Below are 23441 nucleotides of genomic sequence, written 5' to 3' on the forward strand. Positions count from 1 at the left end.
TAGGTATCTAGTATGTCCTCAGGTAGTTTTTGAACATAATTTATTTGACATTAAATTTGCAGTATTACTATTCTCTTCAAGCAGCATACTTACTGAAATCCCTGTTTATAACAGATCTTTTCAGATCTTAGCAATATATATAGTGGTAATCAGAAAGACCCATTTTTACAGGATAAAAAAACTATGAATTTTAATGAAATTTTTTCTATTCAATAAAACAATACTTCCTTGAAAGCGACTTTTTACTTCTGAAACAAACTTTTTACTGTGGAAAATTTTAAAACATAAACGAGTAAATAGAATATAATAAGCCCCATTTATCAATCATCCAACTTCAATAATTAACAACTCATGTTTCATCTGTTTCCATACTGACTTGAACACCCTAATTCCAGGATTATTTTGAAGTAAATCCTTGGCAACATATTTCATCTGTAAATATTCCCATTTTGTATTTCTAAAAGATAAGTGTCTTTATTAAAACCATAATACAGTATCATTATTAGACCTAAAAAAATTAAAATTTCCTTTATTATGATTCATTTTTTAAAATTAAGTTTTGGATTGACTTTTTTTTACTGAGTATGTTAGTGGTACTTTAAATGCTTTATAGGTTGAATGATAGTATATGGACTTCAAAATAATTTTTGTTTTGCATTTTCAAACTTAACTACCAGAATTTTATCTGGACCTCTATCATTATGTTGTTCCATGAAACTAAGTATAGCAGACTGAGTTAGTATAATGTGCTATGAAGATTTACTTAGCTGCCTTTCCATGTCCAAAATAAGGAAAGCACGTGTTAGACATATTTTAGCTATATTTCCTATGGTTGGGGAAGGTTTTTTTTTTTTAACTTCGATTTTTTTACCTTATCCACTTGGTTATGTTTTTTAAATAATATTTAAAATTCAATGTGGGACTTCTCTTTGGATTTATGTTCACTTATTTTAGGAAATTTACTTTCATTTTAATAAATTAAATATTAAGGACAGATTATTAGATAAGGTATCTCTGTTATGTTCTTTAAAGAGGTCATACTCTTTATAGATTCTTTTCTTGGATTTTTTCCACTGACCTTTCGTATGTTGGTCAATGCTAGTTACTAAACCTTTTTTTGATAAAAGTAAGAATATAAGTACTTAGTACTATAGACAAAGGGCAGTTTTTTGTAGTATGTAATACTTCAAGAGAAGTTTATCAGTAATTGCACTTTTCACATAAATGGTAGTAAAGAAGGTTGGTTAGTTAAAATATTTTTTCTGCTGTATTTGAAATCTTTCTCATTTCTGTATGAACAACAAAAAATTTCTCTCATTTTGCTTTTCTTCTTAGATTTGAGATTCCAGAGCCAGAACCTACTGAAGCAGATAAATTGGCAGTAGAGAAAGGCGAGCAGCCAATCAGTGCAGACCTTAAAAGGTTTCGCAAGGAATACGTCCAACCAGTACAACTTAGGTTTGGCCTGAATATTATATTTTTTTATGTGCCATTCAATTTTCAATACATAGTTAGCACAAAAGTTTTTACCTCTTAATTCAGATATAGGTATTATTAATTTCATAGCAGTTTAAATTAAACTTCCAAAGTTCTTTTTATGTGCAGCTACTCTTAATTCCCTGAAGAAATTTAATTATTAAAATATACTGTGTTATATGCATCAGATATCTCTAGCATGTGATATGTTATGCTTGCAGATCAGGGTACCTAATAAATAAAAATTATAAAATTTCATGTGAATTTTGCCTACTGTCAATCCCCCCTCCCCCTTTTTGTCTTCGTTGTCTCATTGTGATCATTTAGTAATTCTGGGCTTTTTTACCATTTATAATATTTATGAAAGTTCTAGTTCTTTCCTCACTCTTTTCCCACAAGATACATAGACATTTGTTTCTTATCTAAAAAGTGTCATTTCAATAATTTATTTTTTTTCATGCTTTTTCTTTTTAAAAAAAGTTTTACTGAAATATAGTTGATTTACAATCTTGTGTTAGTTTCAGGTGTACAGCAAAGTGATTCAGTTTTATATATATATATATTTTTTTCTTTTTTAGATTCTTTTCTATTATAGGTTATTACAAGATAGTGAGTATAGTTCCCTGTGCTATACAGTAGGTCCTTATTGGTTATCGGTTTAATAATTTCTAAAAATGTATCTGATAATAACATCTGCTGGTTGTTAGGTTACTCTGTGGGCCTAAGTGCTTTATCTTTTTTATCTCATCCTCACAACACAATTACTATTTCCACTTTGTTTAAGAGAAAATTGAAACTTAACAGGATAAAGTAGTTTGAGATAGGTCATATGAAGGGAGTGACAGGAGAGGATCCATATCTGACTTTGTAAACCAGTGCTTGTTTGTTTGTTTCAGTGTTCACTGAGCATTGAAAATTGGAAGCTCCTTTGATTAGGCTTATTTATAGTCCAAGTGAAAACCAAAGTATTATCTATCTTTTCCCATGGGAAAACTGAGATATCTTATTAATTGTATATGATCTAAATATTTTTCCCTTGTAAATGTTAAGTTTTCTTGATTAATATTAATGAATAAATTGACATTTTGAAACTGAGTATATTAACTGCTTATTTTTCAGGATGATTGCCACAAATAAATGCAGTTTTAGAGGAATGATAGTGCTCCCAACTATATGTCTGTCAGCCAAAACTTTTAATATGTCATTCTTTGCCTAAGAAGATGAGATTATTTACCCCTGAACCATAAAGAAGTAATTAACTTTTTTCTACTAGCTGTGATGCATTTGTACTAATCCACACTCAAATTAAGCCCCTTGACATGAGGCACACATTTATGAGGTTGCTATATTAGAACAGAATATAATATTAGACTCTCAGTCATATACGTTCTTTAAGTATTTATTTCTAAGCATTTTCTGTGTTCTCAGTCCTGTACTTGTAACTATAGTGAATACAGAAATAGCATAGAGGGACTTCCCTGGTGGTGCAGTGGTTAAGACTCCATGCTACCATCACAGGGGGCACAGGTTCGATCCCTGGTTTGGGAACTAAGATCCTGCATGCTGCGCTGCGCTGCCAAACAAAAAAACAGAGCATAGAATATCCTCTTTGCCACTGTGATATTACAGTTTTACTGGGGAAAAGGGATACATGAAACAGTTGTATATTATTCTACTTTAAATGTCAAGTGTTTAAGTGGCTTAGAAAGATACAGCCTCATAAAATTTCAGGAAAATTAGGGAAAGCATTTTGGAAGAGGTAAAACCTGAAATTGCTCCCAAAGGATATGTAGGATTTAGATAGATAGGCAGAAAGGTGATTGTTGGTATTCAGAGTCGTGAGAAATAGTATGAACAAATGCAGGAAGGCAGAAATGAGGGTAGTGTGCAGAGGAAATAGGTAAGGAAAATGACTCAAGAGGAATGAATTGTATTGCAGGTAGTAGTAGATGAGATTAACTACATGGAATGGGCGGAGTTGTCAGTGGCCTTGTAATCCATGCCAAGTTATTAAACTTGGCCTATGAGCATTAAAAGATTTTTAGCAATAATAGTAATTTTTATAATGATAGTAACTTTTTCCAACATTGTATTACAAAATTTTTACATAATGCAAAGGTGAAAGAATTTTACAGTGAGCTGTACCACCTAGGACTCTATCACCTAGATCTACTGTTAGCAGTTTACTATCCTTACTTTATCACAGATCTATGGATTTATCATTCTTCTCTTGGTCCATTAATCATCTAATTTGGGGGACATATTTCAAAGTACATTTCTCTTTAAATACTTCAGTTTGTATATAATTAACAGTTCAGTATTTGTTTATTCTGTTGTTGTAAAATGTGTATATAATGAAACACACACATCTTAAGTGTACTTTAAATTTTTAACAAATACATCTCTATAATCCACACTCCTGTCAAGGTGTATAAGATGTTACTTTCACCCGGCAAAGTTCCCTAATGCCCATTCTAATCAATTTTTGTTCTCATTGCCCAAAGCAGCTTTCAATTTCCTATATAGATTACTTTTACCTGTTTTATACTTTCATGTAAATGGATTTGTGTATTATATACTCTTTTGTGTCTGACTTCTTTCACTCAACATGCTTTTGAGCATGTTGTTGCTTATATCAGTGTTTGTTCTATTTTATTGCTGAGGTGGTATTCTATTATATGAATATACCACAATTTGTTTATTCACTTTCCCACTGAAGGACACCTGGGTTCTTTTCAGGTTTTGATTATTATGATTAAAGCTGCTGTGAAGTTTATAAGTCTTTCGTGAACATGTTTTTTCATATATCTTTTGTAAATAATTCAAAGTGGGAGGCTGGGTCATAGGGTAGGTGTGTGCTTAATTTTAAAAGAAACTGCCAAATCTTTTCCCAAAGTAATTGTACAATATTATACTCTCACCAACAATTTATGAGAGTTCCAGTTGTTCCTTATCCTTACCAGTATTTAGTGATGTCAGTGTTCATACCTTAGCCAAACAGGTGGGGTATAGTGAAGATATCTCTTTATGATTTTAACTAGTATCTTTTCAATGATGCAATGTTGAGAACTTTTTATTGTCTGTTATTGGCTATTCGTATTTATTTGGTCAAGACTCTATTAAAATCTTCTGCCTATTTTTTATTGAGTTGTCTTTTCATTATGGAGTTGTAGTAGTGTATTGAGTCGGATTGGATGCCAGTCTTTTGTCAGATAAATGTTTTACACATATTTTCTCCCCGTCTTTGGATTATCTTACTTTTCTTAATTTTGGTGAAATCTAGTGATGAGATTTTTTTTTCTTTTACATGATAATAATTTTTAAATTACATTGGATTCTGTAGAAACTAGGAAGTAGAAAGGATGGAAGCAGAGTTATTTGAAAACTAGTGTTAGCCTAGAAGCTATCAATTTTGTGATCATTTGAAACACTCGCTAAGCCACTGAGCCAACCAGGCACTTAAGGTTGTTTTATTACAGATACCATTAGTAATTTAAAATAGTTTCTTAGTCTGGGAAAAAAACTATTGTCTGACAGTTGCTGGGGTTGTGGGCCGTGGGTGGGAAGATAAACTAGAAATATTCATTGAAATAGTGAAGGAAAAATGCTAATGTAATTAATATACAGTATCTGTATCTTCGTGATGGAGAATGGAATGTTTTATTTGTATAGATTGCTTAAATCTCTATTACTTAAATCTCTGTAAGTAATTATTTTTGAGGTACTGTAAAACAAAATAGCTCTCTGTCAGAAATATTTTTGTCTTTTGAAATAAAAGAATGTGAACCTACCTGTAAATTACATAGAAATTTGATGATAGCACTTGAATTTAGAACCAAATACACTACATCTTAGTTGGTTTTCCATTTTATGTGGAAAATATAATTGAAGAACTTAAAAGTTGCTTTTGTATTGGACAGAGTATGAATTTTCTACATATAAATAAAGAAAAAGTACTTTTCCAGAACATAAATGGATAAGTATAGAAGCCACGATTTTTATGCTTATAAATTTTTTAAAGTATAATTTTTGAATAATAAACAGTTCATATTACTGAAGCACTTAAGGTATTAGTTAAATAGAAATTAGAGACTCTTTTGAGTGTTATATTGGCCCTAGTATATAGAAGTATCACCATGGCATTAGAGAAGTGAAAGAAGTATAATTGAATGCTTGGGTTTCACTAAAATGTGTTTCTTTTCATTTTGTCAGGATCTTAAATGTGTTTCGGCACTGGGTTGAACACCATTTTTATGACTTTGAAAGAGACTTGGAGTTGCTTGAAAGACTAGAATCCTTCATTTCAAGTGTAAGAGGTATATTATTTGAAGATTTGATTGGATCTTCTGTCTCATATGAGTTTTTTTTTTAATTTATGACTTTCAATTTAAGAAGCTAAACGATTTTTCATTTTTAAAAGGCAGTAATAACATTTGGAATAATTTTTATAGATTCTAAGGAGCTCACATGTGTTCAGAACCACCTGAAGTGTTAAAATCTTGCCTTTTGAAGTTTTTTAGGAGAATCTTTTTTTTTTTAAGAAGTCAGAAGTCCTCTTTAGTAAATTTAAGCCCTTTAATGTTATCTCATCTCATGGTTGCCATTCCTTTAAATAATTAAATGTTTGTGTAATTTAATTTGTTTTCTTCTCCTCCTTAATCTTATTCTTCAGTTTTGAATGGTTAACAGATTCTTAAATAATATTTACTTCCCCTGGAAAAGTTTTTGGTGTATTTTTGACACCTGAAAGATAGGAGTTTCCTACCTGAAGTTTCAGAACACAGCCCATGAAATGAAACTCTAGGTGGTGAATATTAAACAAATGTACATATCAAATGTATGCTGTTGAATCAAGAAAATTCATGTTTTCTCTGATAGTATAAGGCATTAATTAAGAATACCATAATTAAGTCTAGCTTCTTTCATCTCCTGCTTGTTCTTCAAGGCAAATTTTACTTTAAATAGAGAATGTGATTCCTTTGTTTCAGTTCTGAGATGTTTAAAACACATTTTTATCATGTGTGCTTTAAAATTGTTTATAGTACTAAGTTAATTTTTAACTTAATGTTCTTAATGAAGACACTAGAGTATATGGGATCTAAGAAGCTTCAAAAATACACACACATATTAGAATAAAGCAAGTAAATGATTTTGTTTAAAGGCCTTTCCTATACAAGTTATACCTCAAGATAACTAAATAGTTGATGAGGGAAAGTTTTTAAAGAAGCATTGCAACTAATAAGTGAAGAAGGAATGATAGAATGAGAATATTACCATTTCTCAACTCCTAGTAACATAAAAAGAGAGACATTATATGCCTCTTATCAGAAATAGTCTTGCAAGTATTCATGTCGAAAGTATATCCTGGACCAGATCAAATCTGTATGTGTTGATTTACAGAAGATACAGGGACAGAGAAACATGGCAAATGATACCACAGAGATGGAATTGGCAAAATTCAGACTTGGGAAACTCCACAAGTGATTGAATTTCAACAAATAAATTGCAAGCAAAAATGAGAGATGAAAGGGGAACCTGTAGACGAAAGGAGACTTGACACATACTGACTCAATGCAATATGTAGATCTTGTTCAGATCCTATTTCATACAAACTAACTGTAATAAAACATGAGACGATCAGGGAAATGTGAATACTAACTAGATATTTGATGATATTAAGAAGATATTGTCATTTTTATACGTGATAATGGTATTATGGTTATTTTAAAGTTTTTAACTTTTAGATAATACTTAAATATGAATGAAATTATATGATATCTTAGATTTGCTTTGAAATAACATAAGGAGTAGAGGGCGGACATGAGTGGGGTTTCATGAAGGTGCATGAAAGTTACAGATTATACGAAGATTTGCAGTTATATCTGTCAAGTAAAGGGCATTTTTGTTTGTGTTCTTTTTCTAGGGAAAGCTATGAAGAAATGGGTAGAGTCAATTGCTAAGATCATCAAGAGGAAGAAACAAGCTCAGGCAAATGGAATAAGCCATAATATTACCTTTGAAAGTCCACCTCCACCAATTGAATGGCATATCAGCAGACCAGGACAGTTTGAAACGTTTGATCTCATGACACTTCATCCAATAGAAATTGCACGTCAGCTGACACTTTTGGAATCTGATCTCTACAGGTAGACAATTAACATTAATTCGCTGCTCTGTTTTCAAGAACTTTGAACAGTTCCATCTATTTTCAGAACATTTTGAAAATTATTCATGTGTGCTTAAAAATACTTCATCTATTCTTGTGGGTTGGGAAGAAAGTGCATAGGACAGTTTTTAACTATAGTCTGTTCTGCAGGTGAAAGTCATAAATTATTGCTCTACAGGCCTAGATTAGGTCCTAGCAATCCTTCACAAGAGGAGTGGCAGAGAGAAGACTAATGTAGTACAATAGCAACCACTTTATAGACAGTCACCCAGCTCCTATTCCTAATACTTTCTCATATGGCTTTAGTTTGAGTTGGTTCCGTTAAGACAGTATGGATGCTAGGCTCTGGGCAGCTAAGTAAATAGAATATTGAGTGAGATAAGCTTTCTTCTTTTTTTTTCAAATATGTAATCAAAAGATTTTTTTCAATATGTAATCAAAATTTTAATGTGGGGCTTGACTGGGTTAGGTTTGCAAGGCAAATGAGTAACAAAATTCTTAGAAGAGTAAAGATTTCTTCACTTCTTTTAAGGACTCTCAAATACTTTAGCTATTTGAAGTCAATATTCACTTTAAAGAAAAGTATATTTTTGAAGTAGTGTGATGATGAACCATACTTAAAACTTCTGAGCTATTTTCTTTTGTTTATAAGGATCACTAGAAGTATGCTTGACTATTTTTATCTGTATCCCATCATTTGTCTTTATATATAAAGCAATTCCTGCCTCTGTATCCACACAGATCACCCATTTACAACCTAATCTTTTAGCTTCATGGCTTTATCACTTCCAATGCCATTCTTTACTCCAAATCAGACATTTCCTATGGTCATATTCTGAATCTTGTCATCACTCCAAATTTTATTCCAGAATTACTAACTCACACATCTCATACCTTCCTAACCACAGTTTTTTCTCTTTTCAACTTGCTTTATCAACTTATTCCTCTGTCATTTTTTTTAAAACCACTGTCCTTCCCAGTACATTAGCCTCTTTCTGTCCTATCTCCTACCTCATAATTTAAGCTTTCTTCTTTCATTTACAACCCAGGCTCCTGTGAAGAGTAGAGGTCTTGCAAAAAAAAAAAAAAAACAAAAACAGAGTACAGGCCTTACAGGTAGTTGCCACCTGCCAGGCCCATCCAGAAAATAAACCCCTACCACTATCATTCCATCAAAAACTTTTCTGCATTCAGAAGCCGCTTTTAAAATACAAACACCCTTAAGGAGTTATCCTGATTAGCAGCCATTGTTTTTTTTAAAACTGGGATTACACAGGGAAAAGCAAGAATATATAAAGTTTAGTGTAAATGGAGAATGTGGGAAAGCACCAGATATAAAACTTTACCTTCTTTAGAATTGGGTTTCTGATTTGCCCTGACTGTGCTGTTCAGAATTTAGCACACCCATCAGAGTTTGTTACCATCTCATTCAGAGTGTCATGTTATATTTTAAGTAATTTGGAGTTCAGGTGGTTTTTGTTGATATTGTCGGATTTTTTTTGTAGGAAAACACAGTTTTTTAAATTGAAGTATTTAAGTATTCTCTCTCCCTACTGGTAACCACTAGTTTGTTCTCTATATCTGAGTCTGTTTGTTTGTTATATTCATTTGTTTGTTATATTTTTAGATTCCATATATAAGTGATAATATATAGTATTTGTCTTTCTTTGTCTGACTTCTTTCACTTAGCATAATATCCTCTAGGTTCATCCATGTTGTTGTAAATGGCAGAATTTCATTCTTTTTTATGGCTGAGTAATATTTGTGTGTGTGTGTGTGTGTGTCTCACAAATTCTTTATCCATTCATCTGTTGATGGGCACTTAAGTTGCTTCTTTACTGTGGGATTTGTGATAGGTGGGAATGAAGGGACTTATTCCTTAGATAAAGCAAATAGTACAGAATCAGGTTTTTCCTTATAGTGTCACATGAATGGACATCAGGAATAAGGGAGCACTTAGCTCTATGTGGACCTACTTTCAGAACATAGAAATACCTTTGTTAAGTGATATGTGTATTATGGAAGAAGGGTACCATATGTAAAATACTGACACTCTTTGTAAACTAATTTCTGGTGAAATAATAGAACCACTTAAGAAAACTTACTTCCAAGACTGTTCAGAGTACCCATTTACACTCAAATCTACTGAACTTTTTTATTATTATAATAGCCAAGTCTGTAGGACAGTGATGGCAATGCCAATGGTCAATTTTTTAAAAATTATGTAATCCTGAATCACTGTATACAATGATTTAATCTGCTCTTCCATCTGATTTTTTATTAAGTATTTCAGGTATTAAAAAATTATAGAAGATAATACAATACGGGTGCATCAGCAACAAAAGCATTACAAATAAAATTGAAACCCTTTGTGTAATTCTGTGTAACCCCATTTCTCTTCTTTCTTCCAAAGGATAACCACTATCTTGTATTTGATATTTACTATTCCTATGTATGTCTGTATAATTTATACACATACACACATTCATAAACAATATATAGCATTATTTTGCACATTTTAAGGTTGTTTATACTGATATATCATTCCGTGACTTGTTTTTTACTTAAATTGATTCTAGCATTTGTTGCTGAGTATAGCTCTAGTTTGCTTATTTTAATTGCTATATTGTATTCCATTGTATGAATACTCCACAGTTTATCCAGTCTCTTGATGAGGAGCCTTTAGGTTGTTTGGGATTTTTCATTCTTGGAAACAATGCTTGACTGAACATTCTTAAAAATATTTTCTTATAAACTGGTGTATCTAGAATGTATACCTAGGTGTACAATTGCTGGGTGATCTAGTATGTATATTTTCAGTATTATGAGATATTGCCAAATTATTTTACAAAAGTATCAAATTTTACTTGCACATCAGTGATGGAGAGTTCCCTTTTTATCCACATTTTTACCCATTTGGTATTACACTTCTGTTAGTGTGATAGGAATAAAATGGGACTTCCTTGTGGTTTAATGTTCTTTTCCCTGAGTAAAAGTTAAAGTATTTTTTCATGTTCGTTGGCTATTCAGTTCTGTTTCTCTGTGAATTACCTGCTTCTATGTTTGTTCCTTTATCTTTTAGACTTGTCTTTTTCTTATTAAGTTTTAGGAGACCTTTAAATAATTTTGATACTAATCCTTTGTAGGTTAAGTGCATTGATTTTTGCTTCCACAGGAAAGTTCAACCTTCTGAACTTGTAGGGAGTGTATGGACCAAAGAAGATAAAGAAATAAATTCTCCAAATTTATTAAAAATGATTCGCCACACCACAAATCTCACTCTCTGGTTTGAAAAGTAAGTTTTTATTTACTTTGTCTTACTACTTCTTAATGTTATACTTCTATAATATTAAGTCATATATAAGCAAAAATTGTGGCTGAAAATATATTTCTTCTTTTCTATGTGGAACAAGGAACTTGCTTTCTAAGCCATGATTTTCTGTTTTCTTTTTTTTTTTTTTGGTTAGGTGCATTGTGGAAGCAGAAAATTTTGAGGAACGGGTGGCAGTACTAAGTAGAATAATAGAAATTCTGCAAGTTTTTCAAGATTTGAATAATTTCAATGGTGTATTAGAGATCGTCAGTGCAGTAAATTCAGTATCAGTCTATAGACTAGATCATACCTTTGAGGTAAGTTTTAGGCTTAAATAGTTTATCCTTTTGGGGGGAGATAAAATTAATGTGAAAGAGATTCCTTCTACCACTGATCTTTTTGAGTAAATCCTTTATAAATCCATCTTACTACTTAAACACAGTGATATCACAATATTAGAAAATACATCAATATAAGTGAGCCTAGAATTCATCAAAGAATATGAATTTTGGGGCTTCCCTGGTGGCGCAGTGGTTGCGAGTCCGCCTGCCGATGCAGGGGACACGGGTTCGTGCCCCGGTCCGGGAAGATCCCACATGCCACGGAGTGGCTGGGCCCGTGAGCCATGGCCTCTGAGCCCGCACGTCTGGAGCCTGTGCTCCGCAACGGGAGAGGCCGCGGCAGTGAGAGGCCTGTGTACTGCAAAAAAAAAAAAAAAACAGAATATGAATTTTGTGACTGTTTAATATGCTTACCTAAATGTAATGAAGTTCCAAATGGATTTTTTCAGTGGTACATTGATTGTTTCAAATAAATGGCAAAGAATTTTAAATATAAATGTACAAATTACTTTAATCGCCTGTAGTATATAGTCAAAGAAAGAGTAACATGGAGAAAATGCTTTCTAGAACTTAGTTTTTTTTAAATTATAAAATTGTGTATGTTTAGTGTTTATCATTGAAAATTCAGAAGATATAGAAAGTATAGAAAAGTTAGAGACTCAGCCATGCAAATATATTTGCCTTTGGGAATGTGAACTTTTACAATGTTACTAGAAAGTAATCTGGCAGTATATGTTAAAATACAGATACTTTTGGACCCAGAAATAAAAGCAGTGGGCTATAAAGTTAAGGTACAAAGATCTAGTTTCTGCAGCAGTAATTGTAGTCGCAGAAAACTAGAAACAACCTGTGTCCATCAGTAGGAGAATAATTGAGTATGTTATCCTATACCTATGGCGTAGAATATTGGTTAGCTACAGAAAAAAGTGAATAGAATCTGTGTATATTGTCTTGGAAGAATAGTTGTGACATTTAGGGGAAAATGCATTTTAAAAATCTTTAGAAAAATTAATATGATTTCATTTTGATGGAACAAAACAGAACAAACTGTAAACGTGTAAGTGAGCTGCACAAGCATTGAGAAGAGTGTGGAAGGATACATACTCTTCTTTTCACATTGGTTCTTACCATGGGTTGTGATTAGAGGGGAATGGAGGGTTAGACTGATTTCATGTGTGTGTTTTTCTGTTTGGGTGTTTGCATGTTATTGATTTGTATGGACTTATTTATATTAAAGATATTAATAGTCAAATATTGCCAAATAATCTATCTAATGGACTAATAATTTCAGTTCTCATTTTGAAAACTCTGAAGGAGTGTATTCATTTTGAGACGTTAAGCTTTAGTTTCTTAAAGTATTGAATATTTATATTCAACAATATTTATAAAAATAGGTATATGGTATAAAGAATAAAAATACAAAGAATACCTGTTTACCTGGCCTCCAGTTTAAGAACCCCTCCCAATCCATCTCCTTCCTTGCCCCTTCAGAGCCAGCTACTATGCTGAATCTTGTGCTTATCATTCTCTTGCTTTTTTCTATAGTTTTACTATTTGTATCTCTAAACAGTGTTGTTTCATTTTGCATGTTTCTTAATTATATATGAATATAATTCTTCTAAGACTTTTTTTACTCAACATATTATATTCCTATAATTCATCCATATTGTTTCTTTTAACTATAGTTCATTCTTTTTTTATAGCTGTAACATACTATAGAAATAACTTTACCAAAATTTATTTCTTTATTTGCTTATTTATTTATTTATTTATTTGTTAGTTAGCTAATGGTCATTTGGATTGTTTCTAGTGTGGCACTATTATCAGTACTATTGCCATAAACATTTTCTGCATCTATCCTGGTGCTTACATGCACAAATTTCTCTTAAGTTGTATACCTAGGAGTAGAATTATTGGATGATAGAATAGATAAAATAGATAATGCCCAATTGTTTTCTCAAGTATTAATCGTACCAGTTTATACTCCCACCAGAAGCTTGAGTTCTGGTTGTTCCACATTCTCGCTAACACTTGATATTGTCAGTTCTCTTTATTTTTCTAGTCTTGTGGTGTGGGTTTATAATTCCCTAATTTCTAATGAGTTTGAACCTCTTTTAAGATGTTTTATTGGCTCTTTGTATTGTGGAAATTTTTTACTTTTTTGGTTGAGTTTTTCTAATGAATTTGTATGAGTTCTCTCATATACTGGATTTTAATCCTTTGTCAGTTATATGTGTTGTAAATATCTTTTTCCAGATTGAAGCTTCTATTTTCACCATTTTTTATGATGTCTTTTGATGAACAAAAATTCTTAATGTCACATTTACTTATTTTTTCCTTTGTAATTTGTGCTTTTTGGTGTCTTGTATAATAGATCCTCCTCTGTTATCTTAATGTTTTATCTTTCTCATTAAGTCCTTAATCCAGCTGGAAATGAGTTTTGAGTATGGAATCTAATTTCCATTTGGCTAGCCAGTTGATCTCACACATTTATTCAAAGTCCATTCTTTCTCCGTTGATCTGTAGTGTCAGCTGTATCGTAAATTGAGTATCCATAAATGTGTGGGCCTGTTTTTGGTCCCTCTATCCTGTTCTTTTGATGTATTTGATTATTACTGTGCTAGTGCCACATGTTTAAATTACTGTAATTTTATACTAGTTTTTGATACAGTATAGTAGGGCAAGTCCCCACCAATCATTCTTTTTCAAGAGTGACTTACTCTTTTTTTTTTTTTAGTTCTCTGACCAGGGATTGAACCTGGGCCCTGGCAGTGAAAGCGCCGAGTCGTAACCACTGGCCTGCCAGGAAATTCCCAAGGGTTAATTACTCTTGACCCCTTGCTATTATATAAATTTTAGAATCATTTTAAGTTTAATTATTTTAAAGGTTGGGGTTTTGGTAAGAATTATACTGGTTCTATAAATCAGTTATGAAGAACTGACATTTTTACAATAATGAATCTTCCCAACTATGAACATGGTGTATCTCTCCATTTATTTATTTAATACAGTTTATGGTTTTCTTGATGAAGATCTCACATCTGTTTTGTTAGATTTATATTAGAATATTTTAATAATCTTGTTTTCTTTGTTGATGATATCTAGAAATGCAGTTGATTTTTGCCTGTTGGTTTTATATCCAGCAATATTGCTACATTCTCTCACTAACATTCTATTTGTAGATTTATTTCATGTCTTCACAGACAATCATTTCTTCTGTGAATACTGACAGTTTTTCATTTCAATCCCTAGTCTTTTATTTATTTTTCTTGTCCATTCTAGTTAGGACTTCTGTATAGTACTGAATAAAAGTTACAATGCAGTCACCTTTGCTTTTTCCTTAAGTTAAAGGAAATGAGTTGAGGGACTTCCCTGGCAGTCCAGTAGTTGGGACTTCGCCTTCCAGTGTGTGGGGGGTGAGTGAGTGGTCCCTGGTTGGGGAGCTGGGGTCCCACATGCCTCACAGCCAAAGGGCTGGGGCGTGGAACGGAAGCAGTGTTGTAGCAAATTCGGTAAAGACTTTGAAGGTGGTCCACATCAAAAAAATCTTTGAAAAAAAGAAATGAGTTGAATCGTTTTCCATCAAGTATAATGTTTGCTGTCAATTTGTGTGTGTGTGTATCTATCAGGTTTAAAATAAAATAATTCATTTTTAATTTAAAAATGTAATAATGAAATATAAAATAAGTGACTGCTTACTTGGTTTACTACATTTTTGTTCAGTTCTTGTCTCCCTCCCACAGCCTTCTCCTCTTTACCAAAACCTTATTACCCTTAGCCCCAAAAGATCTTTCAGTGGAAAAGTATTTGAATGCCATGGTTATATTTTTCTCCAACAGCTATAATTTGAAACTCTGGCTAATCAGGATTATAACTAATAATATCCTGTGGAAGATTTTTTTATTGTTTAATCCTCTAATTTATATTAGAAAAAAATAAGTTTTAAAGTTTTATATTTATAGATAAGAAATCATTTCCAGCAAGTGCAGATAAAAATAGTACTCATCTCTTAATTTTAAAAATTGTTTTTCAAATATTTGCAAAATTTTAAAATTGAAAGCTCTGCATCTATAAAATATGATTGAATTGTAAAAAAGCAAATTATGCTCAGTTTATATATTTTAAAGGCATTGCAGGAAAGAAAAAGGAAAATTTTGGATGAAGCTGTGGAATTAAGTCAAGATCATTTTAAAAAATACTTATTGAAACTTAAGTCAATCAATCCACCTTGTGTGCCTTTTTTTGGTAAGTTACTAAAAATGGATTTATATTTTGAGAGAGAGTTTGTTATATAGTGAAAAGAGACTAGCCTCTAGAAGCAGATTGTCCTGATTTTATATCTGAACATATTTGCTTTTATTAGCTTTCTATATTGATAAATAAAACCTAAACTCTGTATGTAAAGTCTATCTATAAAGTGAAGATTCTAGTAATTACCTTGTAGAGTTGTAAGGAGCTCTGTGGGATCTCTAAGACCAGTAGTCTCATTCATGAGGGCACCTCTCAAAGGCCTAACCTCCTCATTCTATCACACTGGGCATTAGGATTTCAATGTATGAATGTTGAACATTCAAACATTCAAACCATAGCATGCACCAAAAATGTCTCCAGGCATTCCCAGATATCTGTCCTCTGGGGGACAAAATTGCCCCCAGCTGACAACCACTGATTTAAATGAATCAGTAATTATGCATGAAAGAGGAACTGAAGATTTTCTTCCTGTCCAAAACTGAAGAATAATTCTTTTCTATCTAATTTACAGGCTTTGGGAGGGCAGAATTAGTTTATAAATTTGTAGTCTTATTAACCAGAATTGGCTTAAAATTAATATATTGATCAGTAATCATTTAAGATCATTTGCATTAAAGATTTATAAGAAATATTAAAATGGCTAGAATAGATTTAACACTTACAATTTAGACTTTGTGAATGAATCCTCCCTTTTATTTTAGGCTATTAGACTAAGAAATGGCAAATTAAGCTCTTTATAAACCCTAGTTTTCTTTCAATTTTAAATTGTTTCCATCCATGTAAAAAAATTCTTAATGTAAGATTGATTATTAAATATATCAGAGATTTTAGTAGTAAGAACTGCTGCATTATAGGATGTCTTTTGACTTTACTAGATCAATTGTTTTCCCAAATGGTTAAGTAACCAATTTTAAAACTTTTCTTCAAACACTTTTTTTTACTAGGAATATATTTAACAAATATTCTGAAGACTGAAGAAGGGAATAATGATTTTTTAAAAAAGAAAGGGAAAGATTTAATCAATTTCAGTAAGAGGAGGAAAGTAGCTGAAATTACTGGAGAAATTCAGCAATATCAGAATCAACCTTACTGTTTACGGATAGAATCAGAAATAAGGGTAAATATTTTCTTTGCTTTTCTTTAAAAAGAGGACACGTTAAATCCTCTGCCCTCTCTAAGATATGGCATAACCATACATTATGATCTTTATTTTGCTATGAAAATAATATGAGTTAATTTATCAATAGATGGGAGTGGTGAATAGTAGATATTCTGCACTAACAGTCTGCAGTTATTAATATTATTAGGCACTTTGTCTTGACATTGTTGTTTCTTTGTGCAGCTGGTTTAAGTAGCACTTTCAAAAAATGAATGACAAAGTGGAATGAAAGAAACTTTCTGATATCCACACAGTAAAAAGAAAATCCACTACCAGTACTATCATTGATTGATAGACATTTTAGATATTTTATGTGTGCCAGTGTAACATTAAGTAATTAATCGCTTTATAAGAACATTGCATTTAAATAGGGGAAGGGGTTGGGAGAGTGGTGTGTATATATTCATAGTAAAAAATGATTTTTTTAAAACATTTTCTCACTTGGTATTCTGTTTTGAGCAATAGTTCATAATACTGATTCTGTGGTACTATAAGATGTGAAATATCTTCTAAATTAGAGTAAATTACGGTATTATTTTTATAGTGAGTTTTATTGTATTATACTTATTTGAAATTCAGAACATATGATAACTATCAGAATAAATTCACCTTTCACATTAAAAATTGTGCTACACTTTCAGATGTAGTCTGCAGGTTGGGCATGTTGAGTGAAAATGGTCACTATCATTCCCATCCTCCTAAATTGTAAGATGGTAACTATTCTTTGTTCCCAGTTCAAAACAAAGAACCCTAAAGTCCTAAGAAAAAATGACCTGAAGTATGCACCATTATGAAAATATAGACAGATACTTGCTCTAAAGAAAATTGTCACCTATTTCATCCCCTTCTCTCACTATTTAGCCAACCCTCTATGATGTGGTGCTTCATAGGGCTAAAGAAATGTTCTTGAGGGAATTCCCTGGTGATCCAGTGGTTAAGACTGTGTTCTCACAGATGAGGGCCTGGGTTCAATCCTGGGTTGGGGAGCTAAGATCCCACAAGCTGCGTGGTGCAGCCAAAAAAAAAGAAATGTTCTTGAAGCCCAGATTAGAGTTCACACTGTATTTCCTCCCAGAAATAATGTTACATTGTAGCTGGGTATAATTAAAATAGTAATTTTAGCATTCATATCTCAGTAATTCCTAATAGGTTTCTGTGATACGATCTAGACATCCTACTGTTGTTTAAAGCATTCTTTTGGGGGTTAGGGGCAGAGAATGCTTTCTTTATAGATTGACTCAAAGTAAGTTTAAAAAGTAGATAAAGTAGCTAATCACTTTCAAAGCATAGTTAACCAAACTAAATAGTATTTAAAAAAATAGAGCAAAGGATGAGAAAATCACAATTATAACTTTATAAAAGTCTTTAAATTACTGTTGGTCCATTTGATTTAATTTAGCTAACCTGAATATTAGAATAGATTGTTTCAATATTGTTAAAAGAGTAATATCATTTTCTTGAAATTGGCAGAATGCCTGAAAAATGGAAGAATTTTATACTAGAAATTCTAAAGCTCATTTTGCCTACTGCTAAAGCTAGAACCCAGAACTTATTTGTATATATGCTTCTAAGCTACTTCAAAATTAAATAAAGCTAAATCCAGTAATTTGCTTCTAAGAAATTTTTCTAAGGAAGTCATCAGAAATGCACAGAAAAATTTATGCACAAGGAGTTGATAATAACAATAATTATTACTATAATAGCAAATAGCAAAGAATTAGAAAACATCTATGTGGGTTACAACCTATATGGAAATTAGTGAAATAAATTCTGGAACATCCATCTGATGAAGTATTATATAGTTAAAGTTTGTATAATTTAAAGTAAATAAACCATACAGAAAAAATTTAATTGAATACTTTCAAAAGGCTAAAAATAGCTATGTGGTGATCCCAATTTTGCAGGAGAAAATTACAATATATGTATATGTACATATATTCACACACAGAGTTAAAACATTGGAAGGATATTCCAATAGTAAAATGTTAACAGTGGGATCTCTGGTTGGTGAGATTACTGTTTATTTTTCTTTTTGTACCTTGTTAAATCATCTAAATTTTTTACTTAAAAACTTGTATTTTATAAGCAGCTCATGCAGCTCAATATCAAAAAAACAAACAACCCAATCCAAAAATGGGCAGAAGACCTAAGTAGACATTTCTCCACAGAAGACATACAGATTGCCAACAAACACATGAAAAGATGCTTAACATCACTAATCATTAGAAAAACGCAAATCAAAACCACAATGAGGTATCACTTCACACCAATCATAATGGCCATCATCAAAAAATCTACAAGCAATAAATGCTGGAGAGGGTGTAGAGAAAAGGGAACCCTCTTGCACTGTTGGTGGAAGCAGTGCTTTGTGACCACCTAGAGGAATGGGATAGGGAGGGTGGGAGGGAGGCTCAAGAGGGAGGGGATATGGGGATATATGTATACATATAGCTGATTCACTTTGTTGTATAGCAGAAACTAACACAACACTGTAAAGCTGTTATACTCCAATAAAGATGAAAAACAAAATTTTAATATATGTCTGTTTTATAAACTAGTATATAAATAAATATTTATAAATAAACTAATTTATAAAACAACATGTAAGCTTGGAAAATATTTTTTTAGTAAAGACAAAAAAGTTACTTTGCTAGAGGCTAACATAGATATGTTTATATAATTGTTCTTGAAATTACTTTTGAATAGATTTTAATCCAATTTATCTCTATTTTTTTTCTGATCATCAAAGTTTCATTGTGGATTATAACTATAATTCTGTTTTAATCACTTTTGACAGCTTATTACTGATAATCATTTTGTTGTTATAATGAGTAGGAATGTTAACTGAGGGATACTGAGCCATTAAGATAGTAATAAGTGAAAAATCTGTTCATCTTCTTAGAAGAACTTTAAGACTGGAATATACAACTTACATAAAAACTTTATACTTTTATCCGAAAATAGAGAGATTGGAATCAGCAATTCTTGAGGACTTTGCAGACATTAGGATCTGTTAATTTGTTGATGATATTTTTGTATTAAACTGATGAAGTAAACGTTTTAATAAAATCTAAAATATGTACTCATGGATATTTGTTTAATTCCAGAGGTTCTTTGAAAACCTTAACCCCATGGGAAATGCTTCTGAAAAAGAGTTTACAGATTATCTGTTCAACAAGTCACTAGAAATTGAACCCCGGAACTGCAAACAGCCACCTCGATTTGTAAGTCCATTACAGTTTTGGAAAAATTTGTTTTTTAAAACAATGCGGTCTTTAGTGTTCAACAGACTATTTCCATTAAAATTGTACTTTGCTTGAATAGCTGTTTTTAAGTGTTTTGTTTTGCAGTGTTTATACTATTTCTAAAATTATATATACTGTGGGGGAAAAGTTAGCATTTTGATAAAATCTGGTTCATCCTTTATCTTAGTACCACTTGTTTATCTGTCCATTTTTGATCCTTCCTAGTATAAGGGGAAAAGCTGTGAGAAAGTGAGAACCTAAATGGCAGGTAGCTAATGGAACAGGAAATGAAAAGACCTGGGAAGGAGTAAGGAGAGATATCAGTTCTTCTGACGTGACCCTCGCTCCTGCCATAAGAGCACCATTGTCCGTAGTTACCACTGGAACCCACCTCTCTCGCTAAAATTTGCTGCTATACAGTAGTTCCTTTTATTCCTGGGGTTCGCAGTGACAACAGAAGTAGTAGAAGACGAATTCTAAGTAGCTGAAAGTGAAGCAAGGTGTGGAAGGAAGTAAAAACATTTGTGATACACCAACTTTGAGCCAGGTAGTTTCATGTTACCTCATCTCCACAACAATTGTATGATATTGATCTTACTCTCATTTTACAGACATGAAAACTGAGGCTCGAAGGAGTTAAATAACTTTTTCAAGGCTTGCATAGCTAGATATGGGGCACACTTGAGGTTTTAACTCAAGTTACCTGAATCTGAGTTCATGTTTTTTCATTAGGTTACCACTGGGAGAGGTTTTAAAAGGGAGCAGAGGTTGAAGGTGGGAGATAATGATAGCAATTTTTTCCAAAGACTGAAAAGTATCATTGTGGAGGTTGGTCATTTATTATTAGGGAGGGGGAAAAAAACGGTCTTTTTTTCCTAAAGCACCTAGCATAATATGTTGCATATATTATGTCTACAGTGAATATTTGTGAAATTGATATCAGTAATTTGAAGAAGTTTAGGCTCAAGTGTTTGGGAAGCAAACAGTTGTTTTCACACAGATTTCGCAGTATTTTATTTCTGTAGTATGAAAAGAGGTTTACTTATACAGTATTCGAGTCAATGTTAAAATTAAGCCAGTCAAATCCCAAAGCGTTCCACTGGAATGTTACAGACTGTCCTTGCAGACTGGTATTTATTGTATTCTCTTAACTGTATGCTAAGAATTAATAAGGTAATACTAAGTCATAATAAATAAAGTACATGCGAGTTTGTAATCGTAATTATATTTGCTTTTCCTAGCCTAGGAAATCAACTTTCTCTTTAAAATCTCCTGGAATAAGGCCTAATACAGGCCGACATGGCTCTACCTCAGGTACTTTACGAGGTCATCCAACACCATTAGAAAGAGAACCATGTAAAATAAGCTTTAGTCGGATTGCTGAAACAGAGCTTGAATCAACAGTGTCAGCACCAACCTCTCCAAATACACCATCTACTCCACCAGTATCTGCTTCTTCAGACCTTAGTGTGTTTTTAGATGTGGATCTCAACAGTTCCTGTGGTATGTATTTGATGTAAACTATTTGGCAAAAAAAGGAATCTTGTGTTTCAGTTAATTCTTTTCATCATTTTAATTAGGAAACTGTAGAATCCTTTGCAAACTATATTAGTGTGAAAAGTGACATCTATATGTGAAAATAGTGATTAACATGGGAGTAAAGCATTATTTGTGCATTGTTTATGCATATTATTTTCTAATTTATTCATTCAACAAAGATTTATTTAGAACCTTTTGACCCCCAATGCTACTCTAAAGGGGAGCAGTAGACAATGAAAAAGAAAACAAAGCAGATAAGTTTTGTGAAGGAAATTTGAAAAGAGACTGAGAGGGAACTACTTATGCTAAGAAAGGAAAAACATTCCAGGTACAAAGAATACCAGGTTCATTCTTTAAAAACTAACATGGCCAAAGAGGATGATAAAATTCTGAACTCTGTGTGTGTTATTACGTATGTTACTTTATGCAAACATATTTTAAAAATATAACCGTACATATTACCTTCCTTTTCAAATTGATTTTTCTCATTCCGATAGGAAGCAATAGCATCTTTGCTCCAGTCCTCTTGCCTCATTCAAGTAAGTAAGAATTTGAGTCGATTCTAATGAAATGACTATAAAGATAATAATTGAATTGATAAAATTTGTATATGAATAGTTTGGGTTTTAGCAACATTTCAAAATTTTAAGAAATGAATGAAATTCTTATAAATAAATCAAATTATTTTCTTTCAACTGGGTACTATTTATACTTTACTACAGTTTATTTTCATCATTTTACAACCTATCTGTGTTCTAGGGGCTGTATGACATTGAACAAATTACTTAGCATATCCAGTTTGTTAAGGGTCAGATGAGATAACTATTTAGAAGCAGCTAGCACATTACTTGGCACAGGATGAGCAGTGATTTCGTATCAGTTGCCTCTCCTCTTCCCCACTCCTTCCAATTCATTTCCTATAGGAATAATACTAAATGTTTATCAGGTTCCCAGGCCAACCTTGATCACTTATTTCTTCTCATGAGCTTTTTTTAGTTAAAGCAACATTTTAAGTAAAATACTGTCACCTTTCTTTCTATGGTCATTTGTTTAAAACAAAATAACCCAAAGGGACACAGCAGCTTCAGGAATAATTCTCCCAAGATAATCTAGAGGACTTCTGCTTCTATCATAGTAAAATGTGAATCATTTAGATAGTAGCAAGAGAGTTTCTGTCTTGTGAGAAAAGTAAAGTTTTTCTTTTAAATGTTCAATTCTGTACTTTATTTTAATTTTTAAATTTTTATCAAGGTGATATATGCATAGAGTTTTAAAAGGTAAATAGTGCTTAAAAACACAAGATGAAATTAACAACAGTTCTACCCGATGGCTCCCCACCCCTTGTTTTCCAGTGATTCTGCCACATTTTTAAATGATGTTTTTATATTTTTCTCTCTCTTGAATCATTCATTTTAGACAGTGTTTACTGATTTCCTATTATGGTAGATGAAGATTTCACCCTTTACCTAATATACTTAGCGCATTTGGGGAAAATATTATTCACTGCCAAGTCAAGGAGTGTATACTCTGATCATGCTTCCTTTCTTGTACAGCTCTGTTTCCTGAAGTTAATAATAGCTTCATTAATGTTTAGGATTTTTTTTTTGTTTGTTAGTTTTTAAACATCTATTGCTACATCTTCCCACACCCTTTTACAGCACAGTTTTCCTTAAAGTCAGACCAGTTAGGGAAGTTATCTAGGATTTTTTGTTTTGGGGGTTTTTTGTGTGTGTGCTTTTTAACTTGGAAACTTCCTTCCTGATGCTCTTTTGTCCTGCTCCAGTTGGGACTGGTTGCTGTCTTGGCCTCTGACCCAGCTGAAATCCTAGAACTTTCTTTTGTTGTCATACTAGAAATTCCCTTCATCTCTCTTGTGTTGGATTCTTGTTTTTTGGATTCCTTGTCTTCTTTCTTGATATGGTTCCTTATTTTGGTAGGGGTACATCTTTAG

At 32.2% G+C, this 23441-nt stretch overlaps 1 protein-coding gene across 1 annotated transcript in view; it reads left to right on the forward strand.

The window, feature by feature from the left end:
- The window catches only part of SOS2 (SOS Ras/Rho guanine nucleotide exchange factor 2), a 99667-nt gene that overhangs the window by 66665 nt on the left and 9561 nt on the right, over window positions 1-23441 (forward strand). The window contains exons 12-21 of the mRNA XM_082845702.1: window positions 1336-1458; window positions 5689-5792; window positions 7400-7622; window positions 10818-10937; window positions 11110-11272; window positions 15424-15541; window positions 16492-16664; window positions 19814-19930; window positions 21193-21454; window positions 21988-22029. Of these exons, the coding sequence (XP_082701828.1) occupies window positions 1336-1458; window positions 5689-5792; window positions 7400-7622; window positions 10818-10937; window positions 11110-11272; window positions 15424-15541; window positions 16492-16664; window positions 19814-19930; window positions 21193-21454; window positions 21988-22029 (1445 nt within the window). The remainder of the gene's footprint in view (window positions 1-1335; window positions 1459-5688; window positions 5793-7399; window positions 7623-10817; window positions 10938-11109; window positions 11273-15423; window positions 15542-16491; window positions 16665-19813; window positions 19931-21192; window positions 21455-21987; window positions 22030-23441) is intronic.

This window comes from Leucopleurus acutus (assembly GCF_964270905.1).
Source record: "Leucopleurus acutus genome assembly, chromosome: 1".
NCBI classification, from domain to species: domain Eukaryota; kingdom Metazoa; phylum Chordata; class Mammalia; order Artiodactyla; family Delphinidae; genus Leucopleurus; species Leucopleurus acutus.